This window comes from Balaenoptera borealis, assembly GCF_965194805.1.
Source record: "Balaenoptera borealis genome assembly, chromosome: 5".
Lineage (NCBI taxonomy): Eukaryota > Metazoa > Chordata > Mammalia > Artiodactyla > Balaenopteridae > Balaenoptera > Balaenoptera borealis.
Window position 1 is genome coordinate 104,641,276 of NC_138862.1, and position 25,348 is coordinate 104,666,623.

The window sequence follows — 25,348 nt, forward strand, 5'->3', positions numbered from 1 at the left end:
TCTAAATGATTACTTACATATATATAAAATGCAACAATGGAAACATTTTTGAAATCAAGGGCTGCATCAATCTCATCCATGAAGTACAGGGGAGTGGGTTTGTAGTGGTGAAGAGCAAATACTAAAGCCAATGAACTAAGTGTTTTCTCTCCTCCTGAAAGGTTGAAGATCTTCTTCCAACTTTTCTTAGGTGGTCGGACACTGAAATAATTAAGAAAATCTCATTAGTCAAATTACTTATAAAGCTAAATTAAGACTTCGTGATTTCTTTCCCATAACTGGCTTCTACCACCTTCCTTGGGAATCTCTAATTTCCTTTTCACAAATATAAACTTCTGAGGGGTTCTTTTATAAACATGTTATTGGAGGATGGACACATAGGAACACCTGACAAAAATTTAAGATTTAAACAGCAAGCCAGTAAGTAATTCTTGGTATTTCCCCCCTGCTTCCAATGCACTCTTTGCTTTGCAATTTTAAAATCCATATGTTAGATTGAAATGGCTTGAAAATTAAAAGATGAACTAGACAAATATTCTGTAAAATCAAGTATTTACTGTTTGCCTAGAATTTATGCTGTAAACTAGTATCTAGGCCAACTAGTATTTATGAAATAAAACAAGTTGTACATCTAACCTTCACATCCCACCCCTAAAAAAATACTGAGTTTGGAGAATATGTAGAGAGAGAGAACAGAAGAATCCGAAACTCCAGTATACAGCATAATTACAAACCTGAACATGATTCCTTCAGAGAAAGGATCCAAGCTGTCTACAAGCTCCAGCTCAGCATCACCTCCCAAAGTAAGCATTTGGTAATTTTCCTTTAATTTATTTGTTATTATATAAAAACCTGCCATGAATTCATTAAGCCTTTGTTTCCGAAGATCTTCATATGCCTGTCTAAAATTATCTCTTTCATAAGTAATTTTGTCCAATTCTGCTACCCGTTGTAAATATAATTCTTCCTATGAAAAGAATGAGAAAAACATCAATTCAGTTATACATTTGAGATGAGAAATAACACTGCTAATTATATAAAATAAAGGCCACAATTTAGGCTAAGGTCTAGAGACTTCCTGACTATTACACAGTTTATTTGTACCTTCTTTTTATACTCTGCAATGGCACCAAGGTTTGGTTTCATTTCATGACACTGGGCTTCCAGAAGTGCAATTTGATTTGTTATAGAATCTGGGTTCTTGATTGCTTCAAGATTTTCTGGGCTTAGAAGTGGAATCTCTTCAACAGGATTATCTTCTATGGGATGCAATGATATTTTTGAAATCTAAAAGTTTAAGTTAGATCAGTGTTAGAAAAGGCATAGTATTATAATTCATTGTTAAACCTCACAAATTAATATGACAAACTGCCTATCAAAACGACGTATACTAAGGAGTGGTAACTAATTTGTGTATCAACTATTTTTCAAAGGACTTCAAGAAAAATAGTTGTAGTGTTCAAGGTGTTCATGTAGCCATTTGTTAAATCTCCGTTATCAGCCCTGGGGTGAAAATGTTGACTAATTCTGACCATTATGCATATTTTTCTGTATATAATAACTCCTATATACTGTTCATCTTGTCCCCTATAAACCTGAGAAGTGATTATACACCATGAAATAAAGAATCACAACATACCTCAAAAACAAAAAAACCCTAACCTTTTTTCATAAAGGATATCTTAAAGTTACATTTAACTAAACATAACAATTCTCACCTCTTTTTGCCAGTATTTTATTTTAGAATTATGTTCACCAATATGACCATCTACTTGTTCAAGTTTCAACTTAATACTAAGTGCATCTTTTTGAAGAGCATGTTCATTTTCCTGAATTACTTTAAGTTCTTGAAGTAGGTTACGGTGTTCTTTCTGGATATCTGGTAAGGATTCCTAAAAACCAAGAAGAAATGCTACAGATATGATCTTCTCAAACAGAACGGGATTCTCACATTACAAAGATGAAGAAGCGAGCAATCTCTCCCCACGCCCCTTCCACTTTAAATGAAAATGTTTTTATTTACAGAAAAGTTACAATACAGTACTCATTTTTATTGTACAGATGAAAGTTAATATAAGTTTAACTTACTGAGTGCTTACTAGGCAAGGTATTGATATCTATAAATCTTAATTGCTTGAAATACCATCCTCTCCCCTCTCCATGTCTTACCTCTGCAGCATTTGTATTCTTTACGACCTCTGTTGCTTTGTCTTCAAGACTTTTTAGCTCTGCTGTTAAGTCATCTACTTCTTTCTCAGTATCTTTTATTTCTTTCTCTGTGCGAAAGACAGAGTCTTGTGCTTTTTTAAGATTTCTAAACAAGCAAAATCATATATTAAAAATGTGGTAATGTGTGATTTGTTATTCTGCTTCTGAAAACCTACCAAAGAACTTTTCATGACATTAATGTAACATTTTTTTCTATCATAGATTTTAAAATTTATGATTTACTAAAATCCTTGAATTGGTTTTTTATGTTTATACATACACTTGTGGGATATTGTATATTTTATTAAACTCTCAGCATAAATTAATAAAACTTCCTTATATAAGCTTTTAGACTTAGACTATGAAGCAAAATTGTCCACTGGATTATTATATTCTTGTCATTTTCTTGTCAGGTTGGAGATTCTTAAATCTTTACACCCATGAAGCTATACCATCAAGTAAATAAATACGCCCTGGTTCAAGTCAGGGCAAACAAGCGTTTTTGGCAGGGTGGAGTGGGGAGGAAACGGGACACATGACAACACACACACACAACTATTTTTTCCCTTAATAAAGTTACTTCTATTTTGACTGATAACTGTGTTTAGGCAAAACATATGGCTTATTAGCACCTTATCTTTGAACAAAAGACATTGTAATAACAGAATAACCAGATAATCAATGTGACTAATGTTATAATTTTAAGACAAAAGAAACAGCTGTTTACATTTCAACATTTTTATACATACTTAATTATTTTAGAAATACTTTAATACTCTGAAAATTAATTTAAAAACAAGATCTATGTTATGAACGTATTAAAAACTTTTTGGGACAATGGAATAATCTAGTTAATTAAAAATTTAAGTTATTAAAACAATTTTGCTAAGAAATCTCAACCTTCTTATTCTCCTAAAACCTAGATCTATTTCAATGAATCACCCTCTACTCCTTTAAGCCAGAGAAATGAAACTCTGACTTCTTTGTCCTCACAACTTGGGAATTATATAACCACATTTTGCCAAAGCATACCCGTCTATGTTTTTAAAAACTAGTCATATGATGTTTATTATAGGTGTTCACCTATCAAACTCCTATTAGGTAACAACATGTCAGAAGGGCTTAATAAGTAACAGTAACAGAAACATTTAATGGACATTAAGCTTAATACTAATGGGATGTAGGGAAGAGGAAGACAGGGTAGTATGCATACTCTACCTGTCAGCAGTCTTGATTGCTACTTGGGCTTTAGTAATAGCAGAAGCACATTCATCTAATTGTTTGTTTATTTTATCAAGTTTGTCTTGTTGGGCCTTGAGTTTATGGTTATTGATTTCTACAATAATATTGTGTAACCTTTTAACCTCAGCTTCCACTTTACCAGCTCTCTCAGCCACACTGTTATACTCTGGAAAAAAAAAAAAAAAGTGAAATTAATTTGTGTTTCTACGCTAATGAGCATCACTTGTTAGATGTAAATTTCTTCAGTCAATATGACTTAACCTGATGCATGCCCAAGAAATTTTAGACATTTAAGGAAAAGTACCTCAAAAAAAAAAAAAAAAAACCAACAATAAACCCCCAAACACAAAACCAGAATGCCCTATGTCAAAACAAATGGTGTTATACAACAACACATGGTTAAATTCTCTGGCTCAGCTGTGAACATAACCCACTTATCTCTTACTGGCTTCATGCCCTGAAGCTCTTTTCAAAAGTTTTTAGGGTACTTTATTGACTATTGGTCTCATAATGATTTTTACCCTTAGATAGACTATGTGCCTGACTACTGCCCAGGGTGGGGAAAGAAAATTGTGGTTGTTTTATTCTGCTAACCTAGAGTTCTCCTCCATATGTTATAACAAAAAAAAAAAGTGGGGGGGATAGGATGAAGTGGCACTCTTCTCTGTGGCCCAGAAAGTTGTGACACTTCCTAGAGTCCCTTGTACCTAGGGTTCAGACATAATTAAGTCGATTCAATCAAAAAAAAATTCACACAATTTGGATGGCAAAACTGATGAATTGAGTTCCGCTGGCAGTCATGGAAAAGTCTGAATTTTCTTGGTGGTGTTAGAGGCTCTGGTGTCCTGTCAAAAGCTTTGTGAATATTGACAGGCAATGGCATTAACTTTGACGGTGTAGATTATAGTAGGTACAATGTTCTTCTGTTGTTGGCAGTTGTAGTGTCATCTTCCCAATTTGGTATTTATTTATTTATTTGGCTGTGCCAGGTCTTTAGTTACAGTATGCAAACTCTTAGTTGCGGCATGTGGATCTAGTTCCCTGACCAGGGATCGAACACAGGCCCCCTGCACTGGGAGCGTGGAGTCTTAGCCACTGGACCACCAGGGAAGTCCCTCATCTTCCCAATTTGAGAGATGACTTTCCAGTTGTGGAAGAGGCAGTATAGTTCCTTTCATGGTTCTACAGAGTAGCTCTGGAAATTATTCTTGATTTCAACCTAGAATTTCTTAAGCCATCACAGTGATTCTATAAATAATCTTTTACTCTGTTAAACACACACACACACACACCCCAAATCATATCTGTACTAACCAGAGTGGATTCTGTTCTCCATATTTGAATCCTAATCACTATACAATATAGGAAGGATGAAAGGTGGCAAAAAGGTAAGGAGTTCAAGCTTTCAATATCTATGTCTAGAAAAGTAAGCAGAAACAGAGCCAACTTATGGAAAGGGACTCCCATAAAGCTCCTATGGGAAGTGTGTATCAGTACATTTAGCATAGGGGAAAGGAGGTAGGATGTGCTAAGAGGAAAAGATTAGATAAAGACTTAACTGTTGTTCCTCCAGATTGTCTCTTCTCTCCTGTTAGGTAGATTGGAATTTCAATATTCTCCAAATCTCACAACTTAGTATTCATCTTTTTGTCCTACATTATCAGAGAATTCTTTAGTCTGATCTTTCAAACTCATCTAGTGAGTTTAACTCCAACCTCTACTCTTTGTATTTCTGAGATCACCACTTGGCTTTTTAAAAAAACAAAGCAAAACAAAACCCTGCCCTTTTTTGGTCTTCTGAATCCCCTTTTCCCCCTAAGGATACTAAGATACTGTATTTATTGAAGGTATTGTTTTGCTCCAAGTGGCGATGTTCTCTGTAGTTTGTCTGTATGCTTAGCTCCCTCATGGGGTAGAGTACCAGCTGCTGTGGGGTCTGGAATCATGACTTATACTGGGGGATGGGCCAGGTATGCAACTGGGAAGGGTTCCACCCTTCAGAACATCTTCTTCCTTATTTTCAAGTACCTAACATGCATTAAAAATTCTTTTCCCTATCTATAGTAGCATGTCTATTAGAAGTAGGAGGGGAAAACTAACATCATATAGTCTATAATTTTGGAGTCACTATTTTATACCACCTTGCTCCCCTTACTCTATTCTCTACACAACAGCCAGAGATTTTTAAAATCTAAATTAATGTAAAATGAAATATTTAATCTTAAAGATATGCTTGCAGAAATGGGCTTCCATATTAGATATTAACAGAGTCTACTAATAATAGCCAGTGTTTCCATGAGAGGAAACATATATGGGGCTCCTAATAAAGTCAAGGATTCCCTTTCAAACAAGAATACAGATTCCTGTAGTCTCTCTGTGAAAGTGCTGCTATAAATGACAAAGATACACATTTTTTGTTTTAATTGACCATTAGGTTCCATCAAAGCAATCACAACAAATATTGTAGGTATTCTGGGGAAGGAGGGGTAGGGTGAAGTCCCTGTGTCTCCAAGGACAAAATATATACCCAAAATAAATGCAAGGAAAAAAAAGTCCTGTCAGATTATATCACTTCTGTGTATATGACTTTCCAATGGCTTTTAATTTCACATGGAGACAGGGCTTATAAGGCTCTACATTATCTGGATTCTTCTATCGTTTAACTCTAGCCACTCTGGCTTCCTAGTGTTCCTAGACACTTCTGGCATACTCCTTCCTGCCCCAGGGCCTCTACTTACTCCTCTACATTCTTCCTGAAATGCTCTTCTCCCAAATATCCACATGTCCACTCATACTTCCACTGGGTCTCTGCTCAAGTATCTCTAGCGGTGGCCCGTCTAACCACTGTGTCTATCTGAATCCCCATCCTATCCTGTTTTCCTGGTTTTACTTTTATCACCTAGCACCACCTGATACAGTATGCAATGTATTTATTATCTTCCCCACCTCTTAAGTGTGAGTTCCTTGAAAAGAGGGACTTTATTTTGTTCACTGCTTGATCAACAGCACCTAAAACAAAGCTTGGAAAGTAGCAGATGCTATCTGAATGAATGCCTCAATATTAAAAACGTAGGTAAGTATGACCACAAAAATAAAAAAATTAATACAGCTATATATTAATATTCAATGTGCCCAGTGGACATCTGTCTGCTTACAATCTTTATACCTCTTTTTCTTATGGAAGAAAACGCGACCTCATTTTTTGAACATTTGGATAATTGCTCCAATTCCAGTCCATCTAGTTCTTTCTGAGGTGCAATCAGTATTTGCCTTCCTTTGCTCATGAACCAGACTGTAACAAGGGTCTTTCTTGAGGACATGATGAAGGCTCACTGTGTTTGCTGGTGTCCCTAAGATACCGTGCAACTCACCATTACCTCCTCGTGCAATAAGATGCACATCTACCTATGTTTAATTGAAGCCAACATGGAAATAGAAGCAGGGGTACTCAAGTGCATGATCAGAGGATTTTAATGTCCAAGTCAATTCTGACTATGAGCCTATGAACTAATTCCCTTTCTTGCTGTAAGATTTTGGTAGAACACTTATATGTTTATATACAAGAAGAAAAAGTTCTGGAAGGAAAAATGTGTTTTCTCTAAGCTCTCAAACAAATAAAATAACTTACTATCTTGAAGGGTCCTTAGGAAGACTGGGCCAAAGTATACAAAATATAAAATTAAAAGCATGGGTATCAGAATCAGACTGCCTTGTTCCTGAATTCCTATACCACCACCATATGCTATGTGACCTTGGGCAAATTATATAAACCATTCTGTGCCTCAGTTTTCTTATCTGTCAAATGAAGTACTTAATAGTACTTTATAACCTTCTGAGAAATAAAAATAAAAACCATAAAACAAAGTGCTCACTTGTCTGTAATATATGAAATCTACTTTTTATTCTACAAACTGCTATCTTAAACATTCAAAATATTACAAACCTGTTTTTGACCACACAGGGGGAAAAAAAGGTGTATATCCTTAAACATACCTGTCTTGAAAGCAGTCACATTTTCTTCTAGCAATTTCTGCTTTTTTTGGTCAGGGGCTGTAGCAAGTACATTAGCTTCAAGTTCCTTAACTTGGACATTCAAATATTCTTCTTGCTCTGATAAACGCTACAGAAATGTTTTAACATTCAAAATTGTTAGTATTTTAAACTTACTAACAATAACATTTGCTTTAAACATTCTGAATTTAAAAAAAAAGGTACTTAAAATCTTTAAGAAAAAGACGAAAACTAACAAGAAAGGGCAGAAAACACAAACAATTAATATAAAAATCGAAAATGGCCAACAAAACGCATGAAATGTATACACTCATTATGAAGATAAGTTAAAATGCTATTTTTTAGTATTTACATCAGAGTAGCAAACTTACAACAAACTGAAGAGTACCTAGTGTTCAAAGACTTGGAAAAATTATTTGCATATGCTACTATTAGTAAATGAATTAGAACCATCTTTTTGAGAACAATTTGGCATTATGCAACAAACGCTTAAAACACTGTACACATACTGGGTAATAATTATAGTTTTAGAACTCTAACCTAAGGAAATAATTGGATGAGTGTATTAAGGTCTGCCTAACAAGGATATTTAAAACACAGCAGTGTACACAGAAAAATATTTATCAAATCGTGATACGAACAAAATATGCCAATACAATTGCAGACAAAGTAAATGTACATTGGCTTGGAAAGAAAACCGTAATTAATAAGTTAAGAAAAGTTAATAAGACTCATTAAAAATCCATATGCAAATTTAATATGTATATCAATATCTACCACATACATAAACACATACATGCAAACTAGACACACTAAAAGTTGAAGGACATACATAAAAATTTAAGGTGATAATCTTTTGGGTATTTTCTAAAAACTGTTTTCTGATTTTGTTTTTTAAAAGAGACTGTGGGCATGTATTACTTTTTCATAATTAAGAAAACATTCCACTTTGAGAAGAGAATGAAATAAAGGGTCACAGAGCTGCTAAGGGAAGACACATCTCTATGGAGTACAAATGGAAACCAGAAATAGCTGTGGCTGGAGCAACACTGTGACAGGGTGTTTATCCATTAGTACTCAGGGAAACAAAATCAACAGATGCGCCTTACACCTAGAGACCCAGCCTCCTCCTCCCCCCTTATATTTCAAAATTATAAGCAAACAGCAAAATGCTTCTGCCAAATTGCTGTTGAATTCCAATAGTTTCAGCTAATATTGATTAAAAAAGTACCTGGATGCTTGCAGTAAACTTTTCTAGTGTATTCCTCATTTCTCGTTCACTATGCCTTAACTTAACTACTGCTTCTTCCAGTTGTACTTTCTGTTCCTGAATTTGCACTGCTTTTTGAGAGTCTCTCTGCAACTGTGATTCCATTTTATTTACCTACAAAGAAGAATACCAGTGAAATAAGTTTATTCCAAGAGTCATTTCAGATTAACAGCAACTTATGAATGAAGAAAACCCAAATTTCTGATCTTAAAGACTAGAAACAAACCAAACAACCCAGTTCCAATTCCAAAACCTAAAGCTTAGGAGATGGTCAACTAATTTCTGCATCATAGAATCAGATGAAAAGACAATTTTAAGTGTTGTATAGTCAACTACTATTACAATGAAGGTATACTATGCAAATATTTAAGTGGAAAAATATAAACTATTTCAAAATATGAAAAAAAATCAAGCCACAACTCTTCAGAAAAAGTTAGGTACCCAGGACATCCAACTACATATTTTTAAGGAAGAAAAAAGTATAGTGTTCCGAGGGTGATAATGGAACAGAGCAGTTTTTCCTGAGCATTTTGACATTCTCTTATACTTCTGGACATATAAAATATTTTGAAATAAAATTTGGAAACATGTATCAGAAGTCTTTGCTATATTTACAACTTAAAGAATTATGTCAAAATAGAAAAGATAATTATATAATACATCAGTAACTATGTGAAGAAACAAATTAAATGTCAAACAGTAAGTAAATGGTTAAATAAATTATGATATGATCCAAATGTCATAACAGAGAAAGATATATATGTTGAGCATATATTTTTAAATTAACATACTTTTAGAACTTTAACAGGTTTCATATAAAATCCCACAGCTTATATACTCATTTAGAGAAAATTCAATCTGTTAATTGAAAATTTGATTACAGTACATTTAAAATAGCAGAATTTTACAGTATGTTACATATCAGTAAAGCTGCTTTAACAAAAATGTCTTGACTATAATTTTGTACACACTGACCTCTTCTTCTGAGATTTCAACAACAACTGATGAACCCATCCTTCCTTTCATTACTTTGCTTCCACCACCAGTCATTGTACCTGGAGAAGAGAGGAGAGAAGTCAGACTTAGATGTCTCCCCCAACAAGATTAAATAAACTCAATGGCAGAGAAAAAAAACATTACCTGACTGTTCTATGATTTGCCCCTGTAATGTTACCACTCTCCATCTTCTATCTTTTTGATATGCTACTCTTGTGGCTTGATCCAAGTTGTCAGCTACTAAGGTATCCCGTAAGGCAAAGTAAAAAGCTTGGCGAATTTCCTCATCTTTTACATTTACTAAATCAAATAATCGAGGAGTATTTTCAGGAGTTTGAATTTTGGTCATTTTCTTTGTCCACACTGCCATCTAAACATAAAAAAGAAAAATAATATATATATAAAGATATCGTTTGTGTTAGGTATCATTTATAGAAGTAATACACATGTATTAAACATAAGGACATGTATACAAAGTTCTGAGTATCTACATAATTATTACTTTACTGTTATTTTAAAAAAGAAGTTATTGTGAAACTATCCCTATTCACAGATGACATGATCTTATATGTATTAAAATCCCGAGGAATCCATACATTAAAAAACTATTAGAACTAACATGAATTCAGCAAAGTTGCAGAATACAAGATCAATATGCAGAAATTGTATTTCTATACACTAGCAATGAATAATTTGAAAATGAGATTAAGAAAATTCCACTTACAATATACTAAAAACAAAACAAAAACCCCAGGACACTCTTGATATTAAAGAACAAAATGAAAGGACTCCTTATTTTAAAGCTTACTACAAAGCTATAGTAATCAAGACAGTGTGGTATCAGTTTAAGGACAGACATATAGATAAATGAAGAGTCCAGAAATAAACCCTTACATTTATGATCGGTTGATTTTTGATGAGGGTGCCAAGAAAATTCAACAGGGAAAGAATACAAATGGTGCTGGAACAACCCGATATCCAAAAGAGTAGAGTCGGACCCCTACTTTACACTGTATTATAAAATTAACTTAATATGGATTAAAAACTAAATGTAAAACCTAAAGCTGTAAAACTCTTAGAAAAGAGAGGTAAATCACCCTGCCATTGGATTACACAGTAGTTTCTTAGATATGACACCCAAAATACAAGGAACTAAAAATAAATAAACTGGACTTCTATCTAAATTTTTTGCTTCAGAGGACACCATCAAGAATGTGAAAAGACAGCCCACAGAATGGGAGAAAACATTTGCAAGTTACATACCTGACAAGAGCCTTGTATCCAGAATATATAAAGAATTCTTACAACTCAACAGTAAGACAAACCAATTAACAAATGGGCAAAGAATGTGAACAGATTTTTCTCCAAAGATAAACAAATGGCCAATAAGTAAGCACATGAAAAGATGTCATACAAAAACCTGTGTACACGAATGTTCATGGCAGCATTAACCATAATAGCCAAAACATGGAAACAACCCAAATGTCCATCAATTGATGAATAAACAAACTGTGCTACATCATATAATGGAATATCATTTGGCAGTAAAAAGGAATGAAGTGCTGATACACATGTATGAGCCCCACCCCCCACAAAGAGAAGAGAGGGAACTTATTTATTTATTTTTGGCCACACCACGCGGTGTGCAGGATCTTAGCTTCCTGACCAGGGATGAACCTGCACCCCACAGTGGAAGTGCGGAGTCTTAACCACTTGACTGCCAGGGAAGTCTCAACATGGATGACCTTTGAAAACTAAGTTAAAGAAGCCATACACAAAAGGCTACATAGTATATGATTTCATTTATACAAAATGTCCAGAATATGTAAATCTAGAGACAAAAAGTAGATTAAAGGTTGCAGGGGGATGGAGGGGTGGGAGAATAGGGGTAGTGACTCCTAATGTGTATGGGGTTCCTCTTTTGGGATGATGAAAATATTGTGGAATTAGACAGTGGTCATGATTGAACAATCCAGACCATGTGAATGTACTAAAACCTGCTGAACTAAGTATTTTAAAATAATGAATTTTATGGTTGTGAATTGTATCCCAGTAAGTGTTTTTCTTTTTTTTTTCTTTTTAAAGTAGTTATTGATGACGGAAGTTAGAAATGCAAACTACCAGTCACTGTAACATTGGAATGTATATTCCTTTAGGGGAGGCAGTAGAGGATTTTTTTTCACAACCATGTAACCCCAGAGCCTAATATAATCCTCAAAACCTATCAGGTGTTCACTTAAATAACTATGAAAAAAAAAGCTAGGATTTAAAATCAAAAAACACTTGGCACTTAAAAACTAAATTACAGGTAGATTATGAATACCCACCTTATCCAAACCTATAAAGGTTGCAACTCCAATATTTTGTCTTTTCAGGAAGTTTACACATTCTTGGGCCGTATCGATAGAATCAACAACAATGTAGTCTAATGCATGACAACAGGATGAAATAGCAATATCATATTTTTCATCAATTGCTCCTAAGTCCCCCTAATAATTGAGAGGAGGGGGGAAAAATCAATGCACAATCAGCAAGGAATTAGGCACAGGATCATTTTATTAGTATTTCATATAGATTTTTCAAGTCGCGTTTGACTGAACTATACCTACATATGGTTTTAAACAGTACAAAAAGGGTACACAATGAAAAATTGAAGTGTTCCTCACATTCAACCTTTCTCTTCTGCAAAGGCAATCACTACTGGAGTTTTTAATCTACCTTAAAAAAAAACTTATGAAAAACAAACAAACAAACAAAAACAAACTTATGGATATACAGAGTTTGAATTTTTAATGAGCACAAAATGAGAACTGTTTTCACTGCATGTAAATGAAAACGTATAATGTGAAGATTTGAAACCTGAAAGTATTATAAGCAAAATAACTTATAGAATAATAAAACTCTGAATTATTGAAAGCCATTTAAGATTATGTAAATCTGCTTCTCAGTCTATTAATAAATTAGCTATCCCCATTTCCTTCCAGCCACCTTCTAGCTGGCCACAGCTCCCTTCCTTCTTCAGGCTCAGGAGCTCAGGCTTCAGGTACCCACTATCCCTAGCCTTGGGTTTTGACATCATCCCTTGTTGATTTTCCTAAACTCTAGCCGCAACATTTAGTATAATGGTATAAAACCCAGAATATAATTTATCAAGTTCTTATTTTTTTAAAAAAAGGAGTTTGTTAAGTTTATCACTAGAGTTGGATCACTTTCTTAAAATGACTATAATTATAGTCATTATAAAATGACTATAAAAATTTAAAAAAAAACCCAAAACTATCTGTAACATGAACAAATCCATACCACAAAGAATTTTATCATGCCTGAGTGTAAGAGCAAAATGTTTAAAAATGAATGTCCTTTAAAAGAAACAAAAGTAAATGTTATTTTATGTACAGAGACACTTATTCTTTAAGTCAAGGTAAGAAAATTATAATATCTGAGAAAAATATATAGTCATTTACAAATACTTTACCAATCTTCCATATATTCCTGGAATTCTGCCAGATTTTTTTTCTTGAATTATTGCATCAAGGACTTTCCCCCTACTTCGATTCATTGCTAAGGAACTCTTCGCTTCTTCAACTTTTTGGAAAAGATCACGAACCAAACTTTTGAAATTTATTTCTTCTTGTGTAAGTTTTTGAAGTTGTTTTTCTTTCTAAAGGTGAAAGTAAAGAAAATGAATCCCAGAAGGTTACACCCTATCACAGTATAGAATTAGTTGTAATACCTAAAAAAAGAAGGAAAGGCCAATAATCAACACTTGAACCAGGACTAAGCTGTCACATTGCAACCGTTGGTTTGATTTTGAAAAATATGGATTTCTGTTTTAAAGGGGGCATAAATTATTTGGGTCAATAATAAGGAATATAAACACAATATAGACCTAGGAGCAGTGCACTGACTGTTAGAACTAGAAGAGTTAGGGTTGTGGAAATCCCAGTTTGGCACCACATAGTTACGCATAAATGTGTCCTAATTCTTATATTCTTACACTAATCAAAAACAGACCTCAATACAGGACTCTAGTTATAGGTGACCGGGCAGGGCTATGATTACACTGTGCCTTGCTTTTTAAATAAAAGGAGATTTAATATATAGTATTATATAGCATATATTATTATATCTAATTAAATAAAGGAAAACAACAAAAAAAGCATAGCTCTGAAATGAAGGAGAGCATGATGAGTGAACAGTACTATTGCTAAACAAAAACGTCAGGCTGCTAACAAGAGGAACCACACACATGCACACAAAAAGCCTAATTCTCAGTTTCTCAATCTCCAAGTTAGAGCAGCCATTTTTCTAACTGACATTCTCCTTCACTTCCTGGCTTTAAATTATTACCTCTATCACCAGTCATACTGGTTTAAAGTACTGATAAAAGCTCAAGTTACAGATGTAATTTATCCAAAAATAAACTGAATCATGAGGAAGATAGAAGTAGTCACTGAATATAACTTAAGTTTACATTTAAATTCTACACGGCCATGAAGTTCTCTGATGACCAAGCGGTGTGCATTTACTACAATGAAAAAGACTTCATTTTCAGTGTAATTTCTCCCCAAGCAGCATTTTCTGTTGCCATCTTGCCTAATGATGCTTTGGAGATTAAAGTTATGAAATTCCTTAGATGTCTAATTCACTCAAGGATAGCAGAGGACATGGATGAGCTAATAAGCCAGATGTCTTGATTAGTTTAACAACTTACAGTCCCAACAAAGAAACTACATTCATAAATTCAAAAACAGAAAAAAATACACTAAGATAGTTGACTTGCATATTTGTTCACACACACACTTACACTTATTTGTGATTTTCCTTTACCACTGCCGAAGTTGTCTACACTTAGATTTAGGGAAACAAAAAACTTTCTTTTGTTTAAATTTTTACCACGGGAAATAATGGTGGCGGCAGCGATATTATTTGCTGTTTGACACTTGAAGGGAGAACGCAGCTTCTTGATAGTCTCGATTCGTATCAGATAGAATACTGAACTATTAACCCCATTCTTTTGGGAAAGATTACACTAAACAATAACAACAAAAATATCTATGTACCAGTCACTTAAGATGTTGAGATCAGGACTTCCCTGGTGGCGCAGTGGTTAAGAATCCGCCTGCTAATGCAGGGGACACGGGTTCGAGCCCTGGTCAGGGAAGATCCCACATGCCACGGAGCAACTAAGCCCATGCGCCACAACTACTGAAGCCCATGCACCTAGAGCCCGTGCTCCGCAACAAGAGAAGCCACTGCAATGAGAAGCCCGCACACCGCAACAAAGAGGAGCCCCCACTCGCCGCAACTAGAGAAGGCCCATGCGCAGCAACGAAGACTCAGCGCAGCCAAAAATAAAATAAATTTAAAAAGAAGATGTTGAGATTAAAAAAAATATATGTATGTAAATATAAAAATAAATAAAACTAGGGTTCATAAACAATGTTCAGATGAAATACAGAAGAAAAGATTTACCTCCTTTAGTTCACGTTCAGTTTGAGGGAGTTTTGCCTCTATATCTCCAATTGCAGCTTTCCTTTCTTTGAGAGTCTCAGAAGCTGCCATTAGAGCTTCATTGGCCTTACTTAATTGAGACACTGCGGTATTATGACGACTGAGATAGATATCAAGTTCTGATTGGGCTACATCCATCTTTGAACGTGCTTCATTTACTGATTTGCTGAAATCCATAAGTTCTTTCTCTCGACTCTGTTAAAATATTATAGACCCCATTAAATCCGAAATATATGTGTTTTCAAACCTAAACTGAAATGGAAACCATACATTTTAAATTTAACTTAATAGATTCTACAAGCACAATATACAGAAATAAATCTCACAAGTGGAATGGACTAACAGTTTTTGCCTAGTTGTGAATGTTCATGGTATATAAAGTCTTTTCCCAACTGATTTCACAAGAGCTTAACGAGGTAGATACCATACTAATATCTAATATCTCAATTTAGAGATTAAAATGACAAAGAAAGAGTGGTTGAAAGAGAACAAAAATTTGGATCTGAAATCTGGATTCCATGGTCTTTCCACATTACCTTACCTAGAACGGTAAGGTATAAGGACTACTCAGCAGAAAGTTTCCTCAAGTATATTTATGTTGGAAATCTTTTTAAGTTTTAGAGGTAAGGTGAGGTAATCCCCAACACAAGTCATAATTTGATGAGTGAGTAGAAATTTTGGACTACTGTAGTTGACTGTGTAGAAAGGATCTACTTATTAGAATAATGGAACAAGAAAAGCCCTTACAAAAGCCTAACCCTTTTGTTTCACATACAAAGCACTGGCCCAGTAATACAGTATGATATTAGAACACGTCCATATTTCAAAACAGAATCAATTTAGTCTGTAAAGAAACTCCAAAACATTTCATGGAGGTATAATTAACAAAGGTCTTATGTAACTGACTTAAGTAATGTAAGTCAATTCAACTCAATTACTGTCATCTATTAAATATCTATTTAACATGCTCAGTGTTGTCTAAAAGGCTGTGGTGAATATAAGCAAAGATAGCTAAACTCTGTGCTTATACTCTTGTTGGGGAGACAAGACATATCAATAAGACAATCTCACACTCTTGTTTTAGTGAAGTGCTAACATAATGTAGTAGCTAATATTTATTAATTCCTTACTTTCTAGGCACTTTATGTAAGTAAACACACGTTTTATTTTCACAAAGATTCACAAGATGGGTCATATTTTCTTCCACATTTTGAGGAAGATAACTTGGAGACATAACCTGAACAAATTCAGAGATATAAGTGATTGACCGAGGATTTGAGCCAAGAACTGACACGAGTCATGGTTTTAAAACTATTACAGAAGAGCTACAGAAGCAAAGAAAGGAGATGTCATCTATGGTTAGTGTGGTCCCAAGCATTTATAGGTAGTAACCAATAAATTACCAAGAAAATAATTTAAGAGAAGATGAAAAAGAAAATTTGATGATGAATTCAATGTGTAACGAAGAACTGCACATAAAACAAAGTATTTGATGAGTATTTTCTTCTACCACTATAAGTTCTCGTTAACTTTTTTTTAAAACGAGAAAGCAAAAAACAAAAAAGGGAAAGAGTCTAGGCTGACCATTTTTAGGAATGTTAGGTATTAAAAGTCCAAACTTTTTCTTCTAACAGTTCATTTTTTAATATTACTATAAAAACAATCTTTAAGATTAAAAAAAAAAAGCCACCAAAATATATGCCAACCAATAAAGAAATCTTACTTCTTTTTCTTTCTGAAGCCCTTGTGTTTCCTGTTTAAGGCTATCCATAACTTTCTTTAATTTTTCTTCTTCTTTTTCTTTTTCTTTCTCAAGGGCATTGTTTCTAGTTGTTGTCTCAGTTATGATATTCTCACTCTTGGCAGGTATACTTTTAAATTCTTCAACCTAAGATTATAAAACAAATTAAAGTTACTAGAAGCATGTACCTTTAGGCTATCCAACACCATCGATATTTGGCTTATTTAAAAGCATTTCTCAGGATCTTCTAGATCTTAGCGGTCTTCATTGTAATTAGGTTTGAAGCAGCTAGCTTTAGCAAGTACTTCCTTAACCATCTGCTGCAATTTCTATGTTCTTTCAGTCTAATGGTAAAACTAATTCTACAAATTCCTGATTCCTTATGTAAGACAATTCTTCCTCGCTGAGCAGTAGATCTTCCTTCTGCTCCAACTTTAGGCTGTAATTATCCTTCTTCACCTGTGAATATGGTCTGAGTACATGGAATTCCCTAAAGTACCCTTCAAAGTACATTACAACTTACCACAAATTACCCATACACCCGTAGTCTCCCTCAAATCCTAAGATCTTTCCCAACTTTACCCTTCCAGAGTCACCACATAGGACTAATATTTTATTCCATTAATACCTTCCAGTAGTAATCACTTTTCCACAGTTGATGCCTAAAGGCTAATTATCTCTACTACAGTTACATTTGGCTTAATCTGCCCAATTCAGGGGTTTCTATCAAATCCATGCTATTTTGTTTATTCTGATTATCTATTACCAGAGAAATTAAACATTTCCAAAAATGGTGTCCCTCAGACACTGATTCACATAGATGTGTTACTGTACTGAGCATAAAGTATTTTGTGAACAAATGCATTTGGAAAAATGCTTACAAGGTAAAGCAGAGCCTGTCTTATAATTACCATGTAATTATATGGTACAAAACTTTTTTTTTTTTTTTATAAATTTATTATTTTATTTTTGGCTGCATTGGGTCTTTGTTGCTGCATGTGGGCTTTCTCTAGTTGTGGCGATCGGGGGGCTACTCTTTGTTGTGGTGCGCGGGTTTCTCATTGCAGTGGCTTCTCTTGTTGCAGAGCACGGGCTCTAGGCGCGTGGGCTTCAGTAGTCGCAGCACGCAGGCTCTAGAGCGCAGGCTCAGTAGCTGTGGCACACGGGCTTAGTTGCTCCACGGCATGTGGGATCTTCCTGGACCAGGGCTCGAACCTGTGTCCCCTGCATTGGCAGGCGGATTCTCAACCACTGCGCCACCAGGGAAGCCCGGTACAAAAATTTTTTGAGGGGAGGGGCTTTATGTGTCTCATCTATTAATATCTGATTAAACTATGAATATAGTTTGAAACACCCCAAATTGATTGATTTATTAGTCTGGCTCCTAGCAAGTTAGACATTCTGGTCTAAACCTCATCTTTCTTTTTTTGATACCTCAGTCTAGCTAATCAACCACTTGCTGTAAATTATGAACTTCCCCTTCCCTCCTTTTTAAGGGGAAACTCCTGCTGATACTCTTAACTTGATTTCTGCAGACAAAGGTACTATTTTAAAAAATCTATGATATGTAGCCAAAAACATGTTTTTAAATCATACACTCTAGGAAGAAGAAAATTATTTTGTCACCAAAATAGAATTGCTGATTTGGTAAATATTTTGCCAACAATGTATATCAGAAACATAAGCTCTAAAACTCGAAGTCAATGGATACAGGATTTCCCTTTGGGGAAAAATCAGGTTGAGATAAATCCTGACACACTTAACATTCAGAATCCCAACGCATTCTCTTAGGTAGTATGGGGTAAGAACATTCATGAAAAATAATAAAAACTACATATGATATTCAGACCTGAAATTTTAAGAATTTCCCCTCTATAACTTACCTTTTCTTTATCTTTTTGAAGTTGTTTTTCCAGTTTTCTGGCTTTACTTGTAGCATGTTTTAATTTTTCCCTAACTTGAACATCTTCCAAATCTAGTTTTGTAAATTTTTCTTTGTTCTCCTCAATAAATTTTGTAATTTTGTTCAGCTTCCTAGCAAAGTAAGAAAATTCTCAGTCACTATTTTGGATATTCCGAGATTTCAAAGCCACCTTATATACCTTGCCTGGTTATAAATGTATCCAAGTTCTTATAAGGTAGGATCCTGTTTCAAGCTGACCCTCTCCTCCACCCATATTTGAGGGAGCTGTTAAAATGTGTGACTATAGGAGTTATTTTGTCCTTCTAAGCTGGATTGGAAATAATGACTATGATGTCTAGGTATAGAAAAATTTGACCATAAAAAATAAGCAAAACTCATTTTAAAGAATAAAAAAGAAAACTGCATAGGTTAAGGGATATTGGTGTCATTGAAGATTGATATGAGAAAGGTAATGAGAAAACTTTAAGACAACTAACCTGTCAGGTTAAATGCTTATGTTTGCTATGATGTTTTGTGTTATTATGTTCTGCCACTAGGGGGTAGCATCCTGCATTATTTTAAGACCAGTGTTGGGCACTCTAATCTGTGATAATCATCATCAACTAGATGTAGGTCAATTAAGTTTTTTGTTTGCAAAAGGAGACCATTTTATATGCTGGCAAATGTATTACACGCATGTGCTGGCAGTAAGTTTATATACAGACACACACACATACATGCAATAAAATGTAATTAAATAATCTAAATACTTTTAGTACTTTCCAAAAGATTATTACTTCTCTACATCTTTTACATCTTTATTCTTAGCTTTCATTTCGTTTGACAGTATATTGCTCTTCTCATTAATTTCTTTGGTATCTTCATGAATTTTTTCCTTTTGAGTCTCCATTTCAGCAATTCGTTTCTGCAGATCATAACTAGAGAGAGGAAAAATAAGATATCAGAGATCCTAAAATACCATTTCTAAAATTCTCTATTTTAGTAAAATCAGCTGTTTCTAAAGTATTCTTAACCACAGTCAATTAACAATTACCTAGGATTACTGACAGGGAAGGAGGAAACCAAGCCAGGGTCAAGGCTAGAATTAGGAACAAAATAGGCTCCATATAAACAAAATTAGATCTTCTATTATATGAATTCAAAAGAATGTATATGTAAAACTATTAAGCACAGTAATACTTGTGAACCCACCTCCCAACTTGAAGTAGGATACTTAAAAGTCAACTTCAATACTATGGTAAACAACCCTAATTTAATGAATTCATCACATAAAACAACTTTTAGAATTTTTTTAACTTCGGTCTTCACATTTCTCTAATATGGGAAAAGAGAAGGGCTTAGACTTACTGTCAAAAACTAATACAAGAATTGATAAATTAAGGTACTTACATGTAATATTGACAAACATGATTCTTTTTTCTAAATATTTCATTTTCCAAGGTAAGAAATTCAATGGCTATGTTTTTCTCTCCTTCTAAGGCGTCCTTTTCCTTTTCCACCATCTTAACTCTGTTTAACTACAAAAGTTAAAAGTGTAGAGATTGTTCATATGAAGTGTATTTGAGCAATCTGAATTTAAAATATGCCAACATTAGATAAAAAACATATAAACTATATTAATATAACAATGTTCCTCTGAAAAGCCAATAAGAAAAATATAAAATTCAACCTAAAACACTAAACTTTGCCTGAATAATTATGACTATAACTTGAATATCTGGCTCAGTAAAATTAGTTAATACAGAAAACATTCTGGTTTACAATACAACTAAAGTCTACAGAAGATTCACCTTCTCTCCTCTGTGTTCATTTAATATTTCAAATCTCCGACACAAGACTTTAATAGGTTCATTTAGCCGTCCACAACCAATTATGTCTTCTAAATATTCAAGCATACCCTCATCATGTTCAGTCTGGCCTTTTGGTTTCATCATAGCAATTTGTTCAACTTCACCCTTTAAAAAAAGTAATATTTCACACTCATTGCATATGTTTAGCTACATCAACCTTAAGTGAGAACTAGAAACAATGAACAAATCCAACAGTAATGAACAACTAAATGATTTAAATCAGTGGCTTAAAGACATTTGATAAGATTAAAGTAAAAATGTTCTCTCCACTGATACTCAAGAGTTTTAAGCAAAATTCAGCAAAGTATTCATACAATCTACAATTAAATCATTGTGGCAACATTTTTAACTATTAACAACAGAATTATAGCTCCTATTCTAAAACAAAGAATTTTCAAAAAGACCCTTCATGGTTAAACTGTAGTAGGAATCCTGTCCCAAGATGGTTAGTATCATTAAGGTTTCTCTATAAACCTGGTGTTATGAGTTCCTCAGCAAGCACTGGGCTTCGTAAGAATGTCTCAAACTTAATGCTGTAACTTTCTAAAAACAAGACCATTAAATGAAAAAGGAAATATTACTATTTCTCATGGTAATAATATTAATAGAAGAAATCCAACTGACTGGAAACTAAAGATCCTGGTACATACAACATTGGAAAACTTTTGCTTGCAATCATTATTACAACAACTTTTGAACTGTAATTAAAATCTTAGATTAACATTATATATTTGTATTTATGCAGTTTAATTACAAAGAGAAAAGAAGAAAAAAAATCCACAATCAGTAACTTTCAAGGCTGACTGCCAAGCAGCCATTTAGTTTGATGGGGAAGAAAATTTTGTCTGAACAATGCTCAGGCAAATTGCTGCTACTTTACTTCACACCAGTAGCCTGCTTGTACTCTATTATTATTACAACAGAAGAAAAGGGACAAATAGAAAAAAAAATACCCCTCTATTTCTGCAAAGTAGCAAAGACTGAAAAAAATTTTTTAAAATTATATATTAAAAAAAGCATATAGTCTTTCTCAATTTAAATATCTACAATATGTATTTATGAATGAACCTTAAAAATCTAGGGTAAAACTTGCTAATGACAAAGCGTCATATTTACCAAAATCCTCAACATAATTTTACAAGGTAAAAAAATTTAAAGATAAAAGAAAGGATAAAACAGCTCATTTTAAAATCTACTCATTAGGGACTTCCCTGGCGGTCCAGTGGTTAGGGCTCCGCACTTCCACTGCAGGGGGCATGGGTTCGATCCCTGGTCAGGGAACTAAGATTCCACGTAAAAAAAAAAAAAAAAATCTACTCATTAAAGGGCATAATTTTAAACATTTTTTACAGATGATCACTTTTCTGTACTTTGACAACAGGACGTGATTATAAAATACAAAGTGAAATGTTACCCTAAGAGCCTGTTATTTTTTAGATTTCTCTGCAACCTTGGGTATGTATGTATTAGTTTTAACTAAATATTAGTGTTTAAAATATATAGCTATTTATATAAAATGTTTTATTCTGCTTTCAATTATCAGTTCTTTCCAAATATTTTCACAACAATTTTAAGTTTCAGACAGGATTTAAGCCTGGAAGAGTGTCCAAAGCTTTGGATTACAACAGGGACTCCAGCCACTGAAGAAGCCAAGAGACTTATTCAGTTGTTATCTAGACAGGGTTTATCAACAGCAACATTACTGACATTTTGGGCTGAATACTCTTTGTTGTGGGGAGCTATGCTGGTTATCACAGCATGTTTAATAACATCTCTGACCTCTACCCACTAGATGTCAGCAGCATCAGGCTTCCCCCAGCTGTAACAGCCCAAACTATCTCCAGACAATGCTAAATGTACTGGGGGTGAGGATGCAAAACTACCCCCAGCTGAGAATCACTGATCTGGAGGTAGTCAGTTTAACTCTTTTGTATTAGTGTTTACAGTCCAAATATCTGACACCTGATAGTCTAATATTCTACCTAATTCAATTTGAATATCTGAACACTTATCTTAAGAAAAATGAAAAACCATGCCAAGAGAACTTACATGTCTGAGTCAAATCACTATAAGGTATTATTTAAGTATACACTTTTCAGATAACCAGAAGTTATGATTTGGTGTAAGAATGATAAAAATATTCCTAAAGGCATCACACTTTTCCTGGCCAATTATTGAAGAGATGGAATACCACCATTAGGAGACTGCCTAGCTTTGAATAAAGCATAGTGGTTGCTTGTTTTTGGTTACTTGTTCCTCCCTTTCCAATTAAAATGAAGGATATACAGCTCTGATTTCTTTTCATTCTAACAAGGTTGCCCAGTAGAAAAAAACATTTTCAAGTGAAAGACAAGGACGTTATGAATCAACATAGTTCCACCTCAAGTCCCATATAACATTCAGTTTTAATTTATTATATGGTATTCACTAAAAACAAAAAAACCAGTTATTATCAGATTAGCTCTATTGAATCAACAGGTTATTAGAACAGTTAGGCTTCTACCTGTCACGTGACAATTAGGACTGTTGTGGTATTTCAATGACAGACAACCTGGGACCTTTCTTGTGGTCCTGTTCCTTGATGTCCTCTGCCTTACTACCTGCTACTATTTCTTTTCTTCCCTCTTTTTCCATTTTGTGTCATTTCATGTATAATCTGTGGGTTGACAGTCTGCTTAGAGGACCACTCATATTTCAGAAAATGTACCTATCCCATGTGAAATTATAGAAAATAGTTTTAATTTAGGGCAATGCCTTCAACACATTTCAGAAATAATTTTAAAGCATCAACCTGAATTTAAAGTCACCTTACCACTCAAAGCTCCAAATCACAAGTAGTGGTAGCATGATGAGACAAAAAAAAGTTTCAAGTTGCTATAATGCTACCATCTGAAGCTGGCAAAGTTTTGTAGGCCTCCACATGGTTATTTCTATTTTCTATAGCTTAATTATACTAAACAAGGTTTTAAACAATTTTTTTCACTGTTGTTTACTAGTGACTTCCTATGTTTTAATTTATATTCACACTATATCAGAGATACTAAGCAACTGTGGAAATACCATCTGTGGTTTTTTAAAGTAACATAAGAATAGCAAACATACTTCAAGAGGATATTTATAACATCCAAGGCCTAATCCATAACTTATTGAAGTGGACGGCAAACCACGGTATTGTGATTCATTTATAGCATTCCTCAATAATCTAATTTACAAGAATACACCTTAAAAATCTAAGAGGAATGAATAGGTACGATGCTTTTTTATCTTTACCGAAACAGAATCCAAATTTTAGCAAGCAAGAACCACAGGCAACTGAAGTATAGTATATAGCTATAACAAAGCTTTTTTCCTAATAAGACCTGAAGGTTTAAGGTAAATATGGGCGTTTGAATCAAAATTAAATGGCCCAGATTTACTAGGCTTTGAAATTTTATTTTGCCTTGGTAATATTTTTATTTTCTCCATTTTCCACTGTAATGTAAGTTATTGTTCTTTCTCTTATTCTGATAAATTTTATTCTAATTGCTCTTTGTGAACTAACAGAGGGCAAGAAACCAAATGACTGAGGTTAGTATCTGTCTAAAATAAGGGCATAAACAGAAAGGACAATGCTTTAGGAGGTAGACTGCTGGATATCTATTTTGGATGCTTAGGGGTAGTTTCCTATTTTCTTTCATATAGTTGAGGCGGTTGAACAAGACACTTTTGGATAACTGAAGTACTACTGATAAAGCTAAAATTCTTTTGATATAGCACAGACTTATTTCTACAGGCTAAAAGACCAGAATCCAAATAAGTTTATATGTTATGCCAGGCTTAGAAGGAGTATACTGAAAAGAAAAAGGGAGAGATGACTAGGTAACAACTCAGATCTCGGTTAATCCAATCACCAAATTACTAAACAATAAGAAAAAAATTTTGGTCCTTGTTTTAAATCTTAGTTTAGATTTTATAATATGAAGACAAAAAGCATATGAAGTTGAAAATTGTGACAAAACTAGCTACCCATGAAATGCTACACAGAGCTAACAAAACCCTACTTGTTTACACTGATAGTTATAACAATGGGACAACAGCTCCCGAACAAGGTATATATAAACGGGGAAATGTACAAACATAAAAAGCATAACGGCCAATTATAATCTAACACTTTTGGAAGGCATGTGTATAAGTGCCTCTAAGGACAAGAAACGGAATTCTACCATTTTTGTATCATTTATAGCATCTCAGCATACAGTCAACGATGAAATTTTAAATGACTTCAAATACTAGAAATGCCTACTTGAAGACCCTACTATACCATTATAAATACTTAAAAAAAAAAAAAGTTTATTACCCTTATGGACTTCTAAACTTTAGTGCTTTTTAGTCTTAAAAATAAGTTTTCACTTTAGCTGGATTTATATTACTTAGGTTGTTAATCACTACCACTGGCCAAACAGCCTATACATTTTATTCAAAGTAATCACTTATGTCTTAGATGATGATATTCTGATGTCTCCAAGTTCCCAGCCTCCCAAACCACAGCTAGTTTTTAAGATGTTATTTAGTGGGAGATAAGGTAATGAAAATTGCATTCTTACTTACCTTCA

General features: G+C 34.0%; 1 protein-coding gene across 3 annotated transcripts in view; it reads right to left on the minus strand.

Moving 5' to 3' along the window:
- SMC4 (structural maintenance of chromosomes 4) overlaps positions 1-25,348 on the minus strand; it is a 33,851-nt gene that overhangs the window by 1,660 nt on the left and 6,843 nt on the right. For all 3 annotated transcript variants that reach the window (XM_082393880.1, XM_082393881.1, XM_082393882.1), the window contains exons 6-23: positions 20,697-20,861; positions 20,296-20,423; positions 19,683-19,823; positions 18,866-19,016; positions 16,965-17,129; positions 15,203-15,436; positions 13,203-13,388; positions 12,055-12,216; positions 9,872-10,097; positions 9,707-9,786; positions 8,693-8,845; positions 7,444-7,570; positions 3,427-3,616; positions 2,170-2,314; positions 1,719-1,892; positions 1,105-1,287; positions 735-967; positions 18-201 (exon numbers count right to left, since the gene is read on the minus strand). In XM_082393880.1, the coding sequence (XP_082250006.1) occupies positions 18-201; positions 735-967; positions 1,105-1,287; positions 1,719-1,892; positions 2,170-2,314; positions 3,427-3,616; positions 7,444-7,570; positions 8,693-8,845; positions 9,707-9,786; positions 9,872-10,097; positions 12,055-12,216; positions 13,203-13,388; positions 15,203-15,436; positions 16,965-17,129; positions 18,866-19,016; positions 19,683-19,823; positions 20,296-20,423; positions 20,697-20,861 (3,027 nt within the window). The remainder of the gene's footprint in view (positions 1-17; positions 202-734; positions 968-1,104; positions 1,288-1,718; positions 1,893-2,169; positions 2,315-3,426; positions 3,617-7,443; positions 7,571-8,692; positions 8,846-9,706; positions 9,787-9,871; positions 10,098-12,054; positions 12,217-13,202; positions 13,389-15,202; positions 15,437-16,964; positions 17,130-18,865; positions 19,017-19,682; positions 19,824-20,295; positions 20,424-20,696; positions 20,862-25,348) is intronic.